The following is a 16321-nucleotide window of genomic DNA, read 5'->3' as shown; positions in this document are numbered from 1 at the left end:
GCTATAACGAGCAGACCTCGCTCTCCACTTTGTCGTATCACTTGCCTAAGTTACTTGTTTATTGATTCTTTAATTTGTTTAAAAATGGAGACAGTAGCACCATTTCTCGGGGCTGTCAAAGTGGTAAGCTCAGACGTATGAAGAACCCCTTTACACCCACCAAGCTTATTAGTGGTTTTGTGTCTAAGGATTCACCTTCATTTTCATTTGATGGATGGACACAAGCACAGAAAGTTACGCTCATTTCATGGTATATGACAGCAAAAAGCTACAGGTCAGATTCAGCAGAAGAAAAAGGCTTATGAGTAGAATCTCAGAGTGTCTAAGTTCAATTGTCAGAAAAAAAATCAAAAAATAAAGTGGTGTGTGGGAACAGACAGCAAAAAGGAAATACTAAGTAGCTGTTCTCCATGTCTTGATTCTCAAGAACAACAACCTCTACCAGCACGAACTGTCTGTGACTGTGTGTCTCCTTCCTCTCTTGTTAGATCTCAGTCTGTGGTAGAAGCTGGGACCCTGAAACATGACGAGAAGGGAGAAAATGAGAACACTCAGCCCCTGCTGGCTCTGGACTGAGCCACGTCGCGTGATGCTCCCATGCACAAGCCTCCAGTGGAGCAGCCGCCCAGGGAGCACCCGGGCGACTGACCTACAGACACACGGGCTCTGCTCGACAGGAGGTCATCCACTGCTTCCCCAGCCATGACGTCAGCAGCCATTGGTATGAGCAGCCCACACTGGACAAACATCGGAGGGATGCTCCTCAAGCTCAAGTTAACCGATTAATTTGTTTTAGGGAGGGATTAGGAGGATGAAGCGAGGCGTCTATGTAAAAAGGATTCTCCCTCCCCACACACATTTATGGTAGCAAATGCACTCACACAGGGAAAGACTGAATTTGCTGCGCACACACTAGGACAAAAGTTGCTCTAAGGAGTAACACGATGACGTGTATTTCCAGATAGAGACAGCAGAGTGAAACTGTTCAGACACAAGGTCAAGTGTAACGGAGTGCAGAACCCCGAGACAATAGTAGCTACACTGATGACCAGTTTTATTGACTTACGTTCCGACCCATCACCAGCATCTAAGTGCTCAGCCTGAGAGCATGACCTCACAGGTCACGGGCAAAGTTCTTAACTCAAATATCCTGCAAGAATGATTTGTTAGTCGGGCCACCAGCTAACTTCATGAATCATGAATTGGATTTCAAGAGGACACAGGCAGTTGACAACTGACTGCTTCATCTTAGCAAAGTGATGTCCTGTAGGCGTTCATGGGAATGTCTACAGAGAGGAGGCAACTCATTGAAAAACAACATACTGATAAGCCCATTCAAGTTAGTTCTTGGGTTCCTACCCAAGCAAAGGAAAGTGCTAGCAAGGCACTTGGTCCCCACCCTCCTATGAACTGTGGAGAAAGGACCTGAGCAGGCAGACTATCACACAGAAAGGGCCTCAAGGATGGCTTAACATGTAAGTACTGCGCTAAGAGAAGACAAAAAAAAAAAAAAATGCCAAGATGAAATGCCAAAGACCACTCTACGTCTGTATCCATTCTCCTTAGAAATGGACCCCAGTCCCTACTCGCAGGAAGTCAGACATAAAACAGACATCAAAGGTTAGGATATTTTATCTGTGCCATGTTTCCCCAGACCAGTGGAGTATATGTAGATATCGCATTCGCCACCTATCTGTGTGACATAGGCACTGACTGATAAGACCAGAGTGCTTAACGTCAAAAGAAAATCTCAATTGATAATGCTTAGTAAAATATTTCACACTTTAAGCCTTTGGTAGGTTGATTTGTTAGCTGAACAACCTAAGAAAACAGGAAACCAATTTAACTTTCAGCCATAATCACCTAAACAATACGGCTAGTCGTGGACACCTCTCTCTTCTGTCTACCTTCTGTTCCTGCCTCTTTCTCTCTCTGTGTCTCTCTTTTGCTATCCCTCTCCCTATCTCTCCTCTTCCCCCTTCTCTTTTGTTTTTTTCTCTGACTCTTCCTCCCTCCTTCTGTCCTTCTATCCCTCCCTCCCTCTCTCCATCCCTCCTTCCCATGCTGGAGATCAAAATGAGGGCCTTGCCATTCCAGGCAAGTGTTTCCCTCCTGAGCCCTGAGCTACATTCTAGACATACATTCCTTCTCAGTTGATCTACTGGTTTATTATTAATTTTCACTAGTAGAGAATGGTAACAAATACTATTTTTATGTTCCAACCTTGAAGGAGTAATACTGAGGCAGAATTCAAAATATTTCTCAAACAATTGCATCATCATATATAAAAGTACCAATTTATTTGGTATAGACCTTCTGAATCATAAAATAACAACCCTGAAAAATGTCTACCAAGGCATTGGTGGAAACTTTTCTCGTGACACGAGTAAGAGAATGGAAAGATTAAAGTGAATTAGAAAATCCTTTATTGCTTGGGTTTATAAAACAAATGTGGGATCCAAGTACTCAAAATATTGTTGGAGTCAACGACAGTAATGGTTCTTCTGGCTTTTCACATGTCAATATTTAGAATCCTACTGTAATGACCATATTTTAAAAACCATGTTATATTTACTAAGTCAAAAGCTAATTTTCACTTATTTCTACCATTTTATGACATGAATGTAAGGTGACGGTTTAACAGTGGAGAACATATGGTTTGCATTTCGTTATGTGTATGTAATATGTCGGAGACCCAAACCCAATAGGCGGCTGAGTGTCACACCATGAACACTGAATTGTATTGCCTTTTGTCGGTAAGTTCCTCCATTTAATAAATACTGAAGAACACAAACACCTTTTGTTTTCTGAGAGTTTGTTTTCTTTTCTGGAATTTGGTGATGACTTGCTATTTTCCTTCCATGCCTTAGAGGAATTTCTGAACATTGACAAAAGAAGGAAAAAGTACCTTTTTAAATGAATGGTCACATATTTTGTAAACTTCCTACTAAAAGCTAGTATCCTTAAGCTAAAAGAAAAAGTATCAATGCCAATCTCAAAGAATTGCTCGCTAAGTGAGGTCCAGAAAGCATCTTCTTCTGACACTGCATGAAAAGAATGCGTCTGTGTTTTAGCCACCTGTGTGGCTGGAATATGTGTCATTTCGGCAGCATTGTTGTTCGACTGGCTTAGAGATCAGTGCGTGAATGGCATTACATTCTGAGGCTTGAATTAGCTTTAACTGTTACACAGAAAATCCAAGGCAGCAATGCTTTACCGGTGAAACTGATCAACTTTGGAACGAGCAGCAAGATGACTTTCCATTCTTCTTCCTATGCCATGGGCCATACTCAGATCAAACATGCAAGTGAAACGCTGTTTCAAAATAATAATTATTAGATGGCAGGCTTTTTGTGAGTATGGATGACGGAAATTGCCTGCAAATTCAGAATTCAACAAATTCTACCGCCTCCACCTGGGGGAGGATCCCAGCATTCCTGGGAACTTCCTACACTGCTCTCCTACGTGGACAAAATTGTGAGGAGACTCTCAGAAACCAAGCTGCCATCTTCTTGGCATCCAAGTGGACCTAGAACAGGCGGCCACTGCAGATTCCAGGTCCTGTGCACAGAAGGCAGAGTCCAGGCTATCTGGTCACCTGACCCTGAGTGGGAATGTTCACGTCCATGTTAGATCTTCTCTGAGCCCCGTTATCTGTGGTATTGTCTTATTACAACATGAAATATTTCCATGGCTTTGTTCAGTGTCAAAGAGAAAGCATTGTTCTTAGGAATAAGAGCTTGATAGCATTTCCATGATAAGCACAGAGAAGGAGAAGACGCTGAGTCTAAACGAAGATACACAGGGAGATCCAAGGGCAAGGGTTGGCATAGTTTGTATATCCCAGAGCAACTTCCCATTTATATTAGGAAAATAAAATAAAGTTGCCTTTTTCACAAGTGTTTTTTTTCCTAAAAGAAATATGTCTGAATTGACCAGAAAATTACTACTTAACAGTCAGAAGGGACGCATTTGTACTTCTTCTCATCAAAGTTGACAGAAACGCAGGGTAGATGGTGACAGAATAGTTTGTCTACCTAGAAAAATATAACTGCCTAGAAAAATTACAAATGAAAGTGATTCATTCACAGTTTCTCCATATGGTATACCCTCTGTGTACACTACTCCATGTAGAAAAATATCTTTGGCTAGCAATGTAGACACAGCCAAGTGTTCCCCTTCAGTCCAGGCAGAACATCTGTGCTGCCACGGTGACTTGAAGCAAGGGGCCTCCGAAATGAATTGCACTGAGGCAAATACTCCTCCCAGCGATTTCCCATCCAGAAGGAACCTTAGAGGTCTTTAGCTGCAAGGCAAGGGGACCAAAGAGTCACGGCGCTTGAATGTCTGTCTCTGCACCCCAGGAGAAACAGAAAGGCAGCCTCATGGGAGTGTACCCAAGGTTGTGACAATTCCTTTTAGATTGCAGGAAGGCTGCGCCTTTGCTGAGGGGTCAGCTCCGGGTGCCACACGTCCACGATGAAGATCAGCCGGAAGGATGAGGCATCCTGCCACACCTCGTGCTCGAAGGAGTCGTCAAAGATGAGCACCTTGCCTTCCTCCCACGTCCTGGAGGAGAAACACATGCACTTGTCAGAGTGGCCTTGGGAGTTTCAGTTTGATAGGCAGGAGGACCTCTCCTGAGCACCGCTGGGATATGACTGTGTCACCAGGCCTGGAAATAGTCTTGCATTAATGATTAAGAACTCAAGCTTCTTAGGGACACCTGTCTTCTCGCTCTGCACAAAGAACATGCAGAGGACATGGGCTGGGGATCAGGACATCCTGGCATTATTTCATACCCTCCATTTAGTCTGGATCCCATCTTAAAACAGATTTGTTTAGCTGAACAAGTATCTAGAACAATGGTTCTCAACCTTCCTATTGATGTGATCCTTGAATACAGTTCCTCATGGTATGGAAGCCCAACCATAAAATTATTTCATTGCTACGTCATAACTGTAATTTTGCTGCTGTAAAGAATCATAATGTGAATATCTGACCTGCAGGATATCTGATATTCACTTCCTGTGAAAGGGTCATTTGAATCTCAAAGGGGTCTCGACCCACAGGGTGAGAACCACTGATCTAGCTGCATGCCCTAGTAGCTCACACATGAGACAATTTCCAGTTGAGCCACTGCACAGCTGTCCTGTCTGTCATTTCAGAAACTGGTTAAGACTTTTAGATGGTGAAGACCAAAGTTTCCATTCCCAGGACCCACATAAAAGCTGGGCACAACTGGGTGGTGGTGGCGCATGCCTTTAATCCCAGCACTCGGGAGGCAGAGGCAGGCGGATCTCTGTGAGTTTGAGGTCAACCTGGTCTACAAGAGCTAGTTCCAGGAAAGGTTCCAAAGCTACAGAGAAGCCCCATCTCAACAAAATAGAAAAAAAAAATAAAGGCTGGGCACATAGCATGAACATCTGTAATTCTAGTGCTCCTACAGGGAGATGGGAAGCTGAGCGACAGGGTCATCCCCAGGAGCTTGTTGGCAGCTGACCTGGTGTATGCACTGGGAAAGAACAAAAGAGAGCCCTGTTGCAAACAAGACAGAAGGTGAGGACCAACACTCAAGGTTGTCACTGAATTTCACACACACGTGGAATACACATGCGGAATATACACATGTGTCTGTATTTGCCCTGACACAAATGTGTGTACACACACATGCAGGAACCCACTCCCCCCCTAAGCCTCATGTATGTGACCATGTCACCAGAACTTCTCTCTGCTCTGAGGCTGCTGCAGGCTTCACCTGAGCTAAGCTCATCCACCATGGGACGTGAGAGCTGTGCCCACCTTCTTGGCCCTTGTAACTGTGCTGCTGTGAGCAGAGATACATTCTCTCTTGGACACTTTTCATCCTTCCTTTCTGTCTGTCCAGGAGCTTTGTCCATTACATCTACCGACAATGCTCAAGTTCTCTGGTAACGCTAGACCAAGAAAATTACTATCTCTCTCTTTAAGACATTTTAGGAGAGGGGAGTTGGCTGATTTTCTTTTTCTCTTTTTTTAATTTCTGTTTCTTTTTTCTTAACTTTCTTTTCTTTTCAGGTTTGGTTTCACACAGTCATGATCACCTGTTCTGAATCTTGCTGAATTCAAGATTCTAAGCTGAGAGGCATGCCGTAGAATGGTCAGATAGGTGGGTGGGAAATGGAGAGGGCAGATTGAACTATTTATTGTAAATATTACTTTTTATCAGTTAATTAACTTAGAAAATTTATTTTAAAATCTCCCAATAGATCAGTTATTATTTTCCGGGATGACTCTGTTTCCCCTGAATTCCTCCCCACTTTTGAAAATTACCATAAATATTTCTCCTTGTCACAAAAGGCGTGGGCACACTACTGCCCTCTAGTGGCTAGAGCCCAGGGATGCTGTTGACCATCTGGACCAGACATCCAGGGGCAAGGCCCATAAAATGACACCAATTCTGTCCTCATGGAATGTGTCCCTACAATAGCGCTGTTCCTGTTATACTGTAATTCTCTGCTAAGGTACAATACAAAATTCTAAACATTTAAGTAGAATTTTAATAATCAAAAAAAATTTCCTAGAGAAATTTTCATTTAAAAGGTGACAACATTTAGCTTAGTTTTACTTGACATATATCATCACATTAATATCTATGTATAAACGCAGGCACACTGACTTAGGTCACAGCTTTCCGCGGATTGTGGAGGCGCTGCAGAGCCAGCAGCGGTGCGGTTCTCTTTAGATTTTGAGTGTCACACAGCTCTCCTCTACGGTACAGCTGGAGGCCCTGAGGAGAACTCTGCCACACTGACTTAAAATATTCCATGTGTAACCCACTTGCATATCAGATGAAGCTAAGAATATAAACAAGATTAAGTTCCAATCTGCCCATCTTTCTAAACTAGAATACTACTTAGGAGACACCTAATTTGGTTTTCAGGTCACTGGATGTAAGAGTCATTTCTTCTATAAAATGGATCTTCCATAATAGACGGGACAGAAAGCAAAATCATTTGGACCCTGTGTCAGGTGTCCTGGAAGACACAAAGATTCCCTCAGATATGCCTGCAAGTGCTTATATCCAGTGAGCCATCCCCCGACCCAGCATAGACGTATCTTAAGGGCATTACGCTAAGTGGATCAAGCTAGGCACTAAAGGCCAGATACTGTATGATTCCACTTGTATAAGGGTCTGGAATGGTCACACTCATAGACTATAGAGGAATGGAAGTTGCCTGGCTGAGATGGGGCTTGGATGTAGGCAGAGCGTTCCTGTCCCAGTAGCCACTTCCCAAATAACCAACACTGAGACTTCATACTATTTATAAAGGGTCAGCCCATAGCTCAGCTTGTGACTAGCTAACTCAATTCAACCCATTTCTATTAATCTCTGTGCTGCCTTGAGACTCGTGGATAATTCCACAGCATATTGACCTAGTGCTCAGCAGTCTAGTTTTTTGATATAAAATTCTGGAGATAGGTGGTGTCAATAATTGTACAATGTAAGTGAACATAATGCCAACAAACCATACTTTTTAAAATGGTTAACATGTTTAAATTTATGATGTGTATTTTATCATGACTAAATAAAAAAAAAATGAAAGGCAAAGGAACACATGAGAGACAAGAGTGAAACAGCATCCAGACAGCGGGACATCATGGTCTTTGAAGGGGGTAGAATAAAACCTTTCGGCTCTGGCATTTGTCACTTGATCTGGGGCAAGTTACTGATGCTTCTTTATTAAGGAAGATTCACGCTCTGATAAATCCATCACCAAGCGAAAGTCCCACAAATGGCTAATGCATGTAATCCCCCACCCAGACTGAAGATGTAGCCTACCCTATGGTAGCCAGGCTCTGAATGCTGAGAATTAGTCCACAGCTGGGCAAGGTCATTTAATGCAAAGCCTACTGTATACCAATGTGTGGGATTACTAATATTATTTATTGGAAATTAATATCGAACAAATTCCAGCAACAGAGCACACTGTAGAGTCTTGGCTGATCACCCAAAGGATGGAATGACTGACAAGTTGGGATGTGATGTCCCAGCATCACTAAAAGGTGCTAGTACACATTGCTGACCAGGAAAGGGTCAAACTCACAAGTTCAGTTTTCATTGAATGTGTGTGTCATTTCTTTCCAGTCATGAGGTTGGACTGCTACAAGCAGAGCTATTATTATGTTAAGTGGGGAGCATCTGAACTTAGCACATTTGCGCTTTTACTGCCAGCTGCTGGCTTCACAAGAGGGCAGGGTAGATATTCAACTTCAGAATAGAAAATTTGAAACACACGTGGGAACAAAACAGAAAATAAGACAAGACAATAGAATACCAAGAATAAATTTGACTTCACTCCTTATGAAATCTGACTTAACTTGAGAAAACTGAAAATCTATCTGCAATACCAATGACAAATGGGTCTAGAAGCTATTTGAGCACCACAGAATTTGGATGCCAGTTAAAAGTCTACATGTCATTCAAAAAGAGCACAAAACTCTCTGTTGCATACATTACATTTTCTGGGATATTTTGATAGGTGTAAGGAAACCAAGGATTTAGGAATGTTTAAAAACCTTAATCATCCCATGCATTAATAACTTCATTGCTGTGAATTAGAAAGGGCAGTTCCCATGGGACATAGTGGCCACTGCATACATGATGACTTCAGGGTCACTGTGTACGGCTTTCCAAGAAGTTTCAGTCAAATGTGTACCAGGTGTATCTTACCTGCAGCGTGTGGGTCACGTGTGTCCCAGGACAGTAGTGAATGGAGCCTAACATAAAATCTTCAACTCACTTAATATTGCGGGATTTAGTTTTGTAACTTGATCACATGATTCTTGAGTATAAACTCCATAGGGAGCAATGTGGCTTTGCAATGTTGAAAGGTTGGACATGCCTGGACCACTAATTAATCATTTTTTAAAATAAACCTAAAATTTGGAAGGCATTTCCATGGATTGTGCACTGAATTTTTCTTTAAAAACATTCATTTTAAAATATTTCATTGACATCTGGGGTGTTTGTGTGTGTGTGCATGTTTGTGTATGTGTTTGTGTGTGCATGTGTGTGTATGTGTTTGTGTGTGTGTGTGTGCCTATAACTGTTCCTCAGCTGCACATGGGGTCAGAGCACAATCAGAAGTAGATGGTTGTCCTTCTTCCACCATATGGATCCTGGGACTGAGCTAAGGTTGTTGGACTTGGAGGGAGGCACCGGTAGGCACTGACCAATCTCACCAGCCCCGGATGGATTTTTCTAAGTCCTTAAAGAACTATGGGGAGTTTGAGGAAGTATGATCATGAATTCAAATGGCCCTCATGGTTAGGATAAAGCCAGTGTGGGCTATCCAATGAGACCTGTATCAAAAAGGACACAAAATAAAAACTACGCAGGGCGATATATCCTCTGGGCTTATATTTATCCTTGGATTTTCTGTTTTCATAGAAGGTGGTGATTATACACAGGAGCTCCTTTCCTGAAAATACTGCGCTCTACCCTTGCACTAACTTTTGGAGGAGGAGTAACAACAACAGCAGCTTCAATTATTCCAAGGAGGCACAGGGGAGTAGAGCAGAACCTCTTTCAAGCCATGTCTCCACCTGAGCTGGTACAGGGCTAACCTGGACAGATCTCACCAGCCTGGGAAAGAAAGCACGCTTTGCACAACCAAGATAAGGGCAATGAAGTTGTCACAGGACTACAGACCTCTTCTGAATGAAAAGCAGAGGCTCAGTAGAACACACACACAGTTTCCAGGCCATGACTTTTCAAGAAAAGCTCTAATAAATATGATAAAGTCATGACAGGATTATGATACAAGCAGCCAACGACAGGGACGTTTTCCCAGGGTACTTTTAGGAGGTGGCCTCACTATCACTGTCCTGTGAGGACTGGTGATACAGGTCTAGAGGGCAGGGGCTGGAAGAATACGCTGCTCACTGTTGGAATATCTGACCATTGGAAGAAGGCCTGCCTCATATGCCAAAAGATGCAGGAATATCCAGTAATAAGACAAAGCAATATTGCATAATCCTTCAACTTCTCAAATTATTATAATTATAACTAGAGATAATAACATAATGGTGGCAAGGCATACTTAATAGCTATAATTTTGCCACACAATTATCACCAATATTAATAAGGCTAGTGACGACTCTGCACGCTTAGTTTTCCACCTAAAAATCCTACAGACAAAAATGTCAGTGAGCTTTGCTAGAATGTTCTGAACCGGGCAAAAGTTATAACATAATTGTGGTTTTTATCCAAATGAACTCCATGAGGACATGATGAACTCGCTCAGGACGGGCTGATTCTCTAGAAACTGTGGAAATCCTTTAGGTTTGCTGGTAAAGCCCACACTTTAGCTCAAGATTATTGCCCTAGGGATATTCTTAGTGTCTGAGGATGCCATGCTGAGGTGACCTATGGGCATTTAATCAGACATTTAATCAGGAAAAGGGGTTCAGACCTCAGAAACAATAAACCCAACCTTTATAAATTCTAATCTACTGAGGTTCCCCAGTGTGGAAATTCTGGCACAAGTACTCACTGACTTGAAACTGCATAATTGCCTGCCTCTGCTCCTTCTCTCCTCTTAATACACTGACGAAATGACTCCCAACTCCCCCGCACCTCTTTGATTTGGAAGCCAGCGTACTTGTGTTCTTGCTATGACTGCTGCTAACCATGCCAACATATTTCACTTACAGCCTCAGTTTATCCATCTGCACAGTGTCTGGATACGGGTAAGATGGACTCAAGGGCTCTTGTCAACACCAACGTTCTCCTAATTCTTTAAGTGCAGCTCTTGGTTATGATGAGTTCATTCTTTCTACGATGACAAGATACCCTAAGCAGACTTCACCTCAGCTGTGAGGATGTGATCAAATGTTGAGTACGGCAAACACTGCCTGTCTTAGCAGAGAACCCTTCTACCCACTAGGATAAAAACAGGCACTCCATGGCACAGTTGGGCGGGTAGCGTTTTCTTTCAGTGCCTTGAGGGGAGAGCCTTTCAGCTGAGCCACCAGAGGAATTCCTCACCTGGTCACATCAAATCAGCCCTTTGTCACGCCTACCTTCCTGCTCTCGATTCTAGGTTACCAATAGCAGAAATGACTGTGAAACAGAGAACACTGCAGGAGTAGCGGGGGGGGGGGGGATAGAAAAGCCCCAGGCCCGTACTGGTTAGTGCATGTCAACTTGACACACTCACCAAGAAAGACGGAATCTCAATTGAGCTATTGCTTCCATCAGTTGGGTCTGTGGGCAGGTCTGTGGGTCATTTTCTTGGTTAATGGTTCATGCGGAAGGGCCAGCCCACTGCTGTGTTAGCTCTGAGCAGTTGGTGGTGGGCTGCACATAAAAGCAAGCTGAGCAAGTCACGGAGAGCAAAGAAGCAAGGAAGCGGTACTCCTCCATGACCTCCTCTTAGTTTCTGCCTGCTGAAGCACACAGTGCTGCTCAGATTTGGCACCTTTAATTTGATAGCCGTTTTAGAGTATGTTCTCTCAGCTTTCAGTACCTATAACCTTCTTGTCTAAAAACAAATAAGTATGCCAATTAAACCACAAAACACTACACGTGAGATTCCCAATCTTAGGGGCAAGTGAGGTCCTGGTCAATGACCCATATGTAACCTTTGACCTGTGCTCCCTTCGGGCTACGTAGCATGGGTTTTCCTGTAATCTTCCTGATCACATATATCTGGGAACAGAAAGCCCCAAGTGATCCGCCATTGTGCGTTCTGTAACATTTGTCCTACCCTCCATTCTGTGCCCCATCAGGGACAATTAGGAAGGCAGAACACGGCAGTGTCTTGATTTCTCTGCCTCTAGGAGCTTTCATTTCAGCATGATCATCAGGTTAACGGCCGCTGACAGCAATGATAGCCGGCCAGAGACCACTGAGGCATGCACTGAGCACATGGACTAAGATGTCAGCCCGCAGGTCTTATTTTTATGAGCTGAAATTGGATCTCAGTAATTAGCATACTTCACCTAGATACTAAAAGCTGCTAGAGCAAAGAAGTATCTAGAAAATTCCTCACAAGAGACAGAGCTTGTGAGGATCCTTCAAGTGTGGCTTGTTCACAAGAGGGTGAATCAGCTTCCGTGATTAGAAAAGAAGCAAGCACTTCGCGGAATCCTAACGTTTGCTGTGGCCTTGGAGGAGGATTAAGCGCTTCTGAGAATCATTCCCTTTAATCCATGTCACGACGCGATGAAGTAGGCATTATTGCCAATTTTACAAGCCAGGAAGTTGAGATTTCAGGAGATTAAGTGACTAGTCAAGATCACATAGTGGCAGAAATGCTTCTGCAAGTGGCCGTCACACACTGAACCATGCTGCCACCCCCATAGCAGAGCACACACACCACAGGGTGGTTTCTTCAAGGAGGCAGACTTTCTAGACACACGCACAAGTCAAGCTGTGGAACCTTAAAGCACAAGACAGAATGTGGGGAGCTCAAGGCAAGTGGATTGACTCTGAACGCAGGGCTGTCCACCAGAAGAAACCAGGAGGCTGGGCAGGCAGATGGGTGCTGTGGGGTAAATGACAAGGGCCTACCCTGACTCTGCATCGCATCTCTACACCCCCAGAAAGCACAAAGTTCACAGACTAGAGACCACATGCAAATCACTTTGTTTCTGTCTACAGAGACAGGGAAATGTCCCACTGAATACAGACTTTCTATAAGGAATACCTGCTGTTGAGTGATGGTGAAACAGATAAGCACAAAGGAAATGTACCTGGTCTCATTGGCACACCGGATCTTGCAGCCTTCCTTGGGAATCACCAACCCTAGATGCATTCGGAGCCTGCAGTTTGTGGGTCCCGTGTGTGGCCACACATGAGTTCCAGGGTGCATGATGGAATATTTGATCTGCACAGAAAGTATGACATCCAGTCATCCATTTATCAAGGTGTGGAGAAGCAGCAGAATCAGCATCAGTTAACAAGAGAGAGTCTTTGTAACCCTGAGGATTTATACTAGCATTCTATTTCTTTGTGAAGGAGCTAAAAAAAACCAAGCACTCTCATTTTCCATGAAGTGACATGACACTCAACACTTTCGACCTTCGAATTTTGACATCAACAATATGAAATTGTGTTTCATTAAAGAGTGAAGGGAAAAAGAGACATCTCCTGTGTCACAGGAAATAACTATGATTTTGTGAAGGTCAGGTCCACCTCTTTCCTGACAACACGCCGAGTCCTTCCCATCTATGAAAACTCCCTTGGTACCTGTCCTCTCCTGCATCCTGTTGTCTCGGAGAACTTTTCTAATAAAGTACAGGTCTTAGGGGCTCCTTTGCAGGCATTCTCATTCTTCCTTCCTGGAATAAAATATGGTGAATGATTGTGAGAAGCAAATCACAGTTGCCATGGTGTATCTGTGGTCTCAATTACTCTGGAAGTTGACTAGGAGGATCACGTGAGCCTAGGAGTTCAAGACCAACCTGATCACCATGGTGAGATCCTACTGAAACACACACACACACACACACACACCAAAACCTAAACTGCAGTTAAAACTTTATCTCGCCCCATTCGGACCACCTGTGCTTGTACAACCACGTTCACTGTAAGAAAGTGAAGGCCAAGAGAAAGACAGAGGCTGATGTGACAGGGCCCTTACATGTGCAGAAGTGAGAGAGAAGAGCCAGTGATTCAGATGATAAAAGGTCGAGCAGCTACTGCTGCTTTTAGAGACTGAAGAGGACATAAGACAAGAAGCATGGTGATTCAAGATTCTGAAGCCTGTTGAAGGACAGTAAGTTGGTTTTAGCCAGGGAAATGCATGCAGGCTTCTGAGGCTCACTTTCAAGTCACTAGCTTGTGCCAGCCAATAACTGGTTTGACATGAAGCCCACTCCACAAGATGACGCCCATACTCAACAATGCTTGGGTGACCAAGAATCTGAGACTAGATAGCCCAGGAACCTAGGGGAAAAAGCAAATAATACTGATCTAGAAGTTAGTGATAAAATGCCATTAGTCCCTAACGATATTCTGCTATACCCATAGATCAGTGCCTTGCTCAGCCATCATCAGAGGAACACTTAGCCCTAAATGGAATGTCTTCATCAAAACTCTCCTCAGAGCTTCAGAAACCCCACAGAAGAGGAGGTGAGTGTAAGAGCCAGGGGGAATGGAGGACACCAGGAAAACAGGGCCCTCTGAATCAACATGAGCAAAGTGAAGGGGAATCAGTTTCCTCCAATATAGTGACACTCCATGCACTCCATGGCAGGCCTCATGTCCGGAAGTGTTGACCAACATACAATGGATTCTAAGGTTTTCTTGTGGGCTTTTATTTGGTTATGGTTTGGTGGGTTTGGGGAGAAGGGTGTTGTTTTATTGGTTTTGGTTTTTTGTTTGTTTGTTTGTTTGTTTTTGGTTTTTCGAGACAGGGTTTCTCTGTAGCTTTGATGCCCGTCCCGGAACTAGCTCTTGTAGACCAGGCTGGCCTCGAACTCTCAGAGATCCGCCTGTCTCTGCCTCCCGAGTGCTGGGATTAAAGGCGTGTGCCACCACTGCCCGGCTGGTTTTGGTTTTGTATTGGGTTTTTGTTTGCTTTTTGGAAAGAACTTAAAGTTGGGTCGGGGGGGGGGGGCAAAGATCTGCAAGGGCTTGAGGAGGGGAAGAATATGATCAAATACATTTAAATTTAAAATTTTTAATAATAAAAATATAATGAAAAAGCTGACCATTCAAAAAGAAATATAAGAGCTGAGGATAGAAGTATGGTACATGGTTTGCCTTGCATATGTAAAGTTCTAAGTTCAAATCTCTGCAAAACCCTCCATCATATATGTGTGCACACTACAGTTCAGTTCAATAACACTACTTAGAGACTATATAGGTCTATTGGGGCTGTATAACAAAATAACACAAACTGAGTGGCTTAAACAGCAAAAGCACGGCACATGCTTGCTACACACACACATAATTATTCTGATTCAAAATGGAAACCAGGGCATAAATTCAGTCCATTTTAAAACTAATAATGCAAGTGAAAAATTGCACACATGTAGATGATGCATCTTAACCCACACATTCATTACCCTTAAATGCTTCTAATAATAAAGGGTGTAACAGATTTACTACGTATTCCAATTAAATGTGTATCAGAACAATTAAAAATCAACAGAAAGAACAACAAAAATAAAAATTTAAATGTGGAATTAGAAAACAGCCAGAACATAGTAAAAACAACAACTTTATCCTTTGCCGTAACCCCCGGCTATGCCAGTGTTACTTTGTCCAAGCCATGCTGACCCCACTTTGTCCCACAGCATCCCCTACATTTCATAGTAGATGACAGAGGTCAGAGACACTCCTTTCTAAGACAGTGAAGGATGTGGAGAGCTTTCAGGTGCACATACACAGTAGAGGTACAGTAAACAGTGCACCTTTGGAAAACACTTCCGAGTTTATCCAAATACACATATGTATACACACGGATACACGCACGAGTTTAAAATCAATGCATGCATATCCAAACCCTTGGTTCCACAGGAGACCTTGCCACCTGCTCGGTGCATGCAGAAGCTGATCCAGAAGGCCTGGGCTCACCTTGCTGCCACAGTGTGAACTGGCTCCAGTCTCCCTTCTCCCGGAGGTTTTCATCCTCAGGCAGGAAGAGACCTCTGGCTTTATCCATCACCATGAGGCCTTCATCGCGGATTAACTTCCAGTTTCTCTCTAAAGACTTCAAGGAAGATTTTAGTTTCACCGAGATGAAAAACATGTCTCGCAGAACATCTCATAATGACTTTCAGTTTCCTTACTTGTTTAAGAAAGAAATAAAATTCTCGCTTACATTTAGATAGCTTAGTTTACTTTCTTTGGAAACTCTTCTCAAGTATATTCAAAGAGAAAGACAGATGTAGGGAGGGAATTGATATTGGGAGGGCAGCTTATTATTCATTAAGAACACTTGCTAACGCCCATTGCAGAAGATCAGGATTTGGTTCCCTGTACTCACAAGGCGGTTATTGCTGTGTCCTAAATTAACCAGTAAGCCCTGCCCGCCCAAGGACCAGGTAGCGTCTTGGAATGCTGGGAGTTGTAGTTCTTAAAAATAAGAATAGAGCCTTATGGGAAAATATGGTGCCCTATGGGTTTTATCCATAAAAGCCAGGACAACAGATGTAGGGGTCACTCAGCTGGATGGGATAGTTCCAGGGAGTGGTTCTGACCAATGCACATGCAGAGAGCACACATATAGAATAAAAATGGAAAAATAAATCTTATAAACCTTGAGACTACTTCTTGCTATAATTATTTGTGTTGACATGCCTAAAGTCTCCCCTCCCTTCTTTT

The 16321-nt window shown here is 43.3% G+C and overlaps 2 protein-coding genes across 7 annotated transcripts in view; one reads left to right on the top strand and one right to left on the bottom strand.

Moving 5' to 3' along the window:
• Window positions 1-625, top strand: part of Clvs1 (clavesin 1) — a 121861-nt gene extending 121236 nt beyond the window's left edge. For both annotated transcript variants that reach the window (XM_057790325.1, XM_057790326.1), the window contains exon 6: window positions 489-625. In XM_057790325.1, the coding sequence (XP_057646308.1) occupies window positions 489-576 (88 nt within the window). In that variant the 3' untranslated portion in view covers window positions 577-625. The remainder of the gene's footprint in view (window positions 1-488) is intronic.
• Window positions 471-16321, bottom strand: part of Asph (aspartate beta-hydroxylase) — a 159719-nt gene continuing 143868 nt past the window's right edge. For all 5 annotated transcript variants that reach the window (XM_057790317.1, XM_057790315.1, XM_057790316.1 and 2 more), the window contains 4 exons: window positions 15572-15707; window positions 13238-13329; window positions 12742-12875; window positions 471-4569 (listed from right to left, as the gene is read on the bottom strand). In XM_057790317.1, coding sequence (XP_057646300.1) covers window positions 4419-4569; window positions 12742-12875; window positions 13238-13329; window positions 15572-15707 — 513 coding nt within the window. In that variant the 3' untranslated portion in view covers window positions 471-4418. The remainder of the gene's footprint in view (window positions 4570-12741; window positions 12876-13237; window positions 13330-15571; window positions 15708-16321) is intronic.

This window comes from Chionomys nivalis, chromosome 16, assembly GCF_950005125.1.
Source record: "Chionomys nivalis chromosome 16, mChiNiv1.1, whole genome shotgun sequence".
NCBI lineage: Eukaryota > Metazoa > Chordata > Mammalia > Rodentia > Cricetidae > Chionomys > Chionomys nivalis.
The sequence above is the reverse complement of the archived record's forward strand: the minus strand, read 5'-3'. Positions and strand labels throughout refer to the sequence as shown.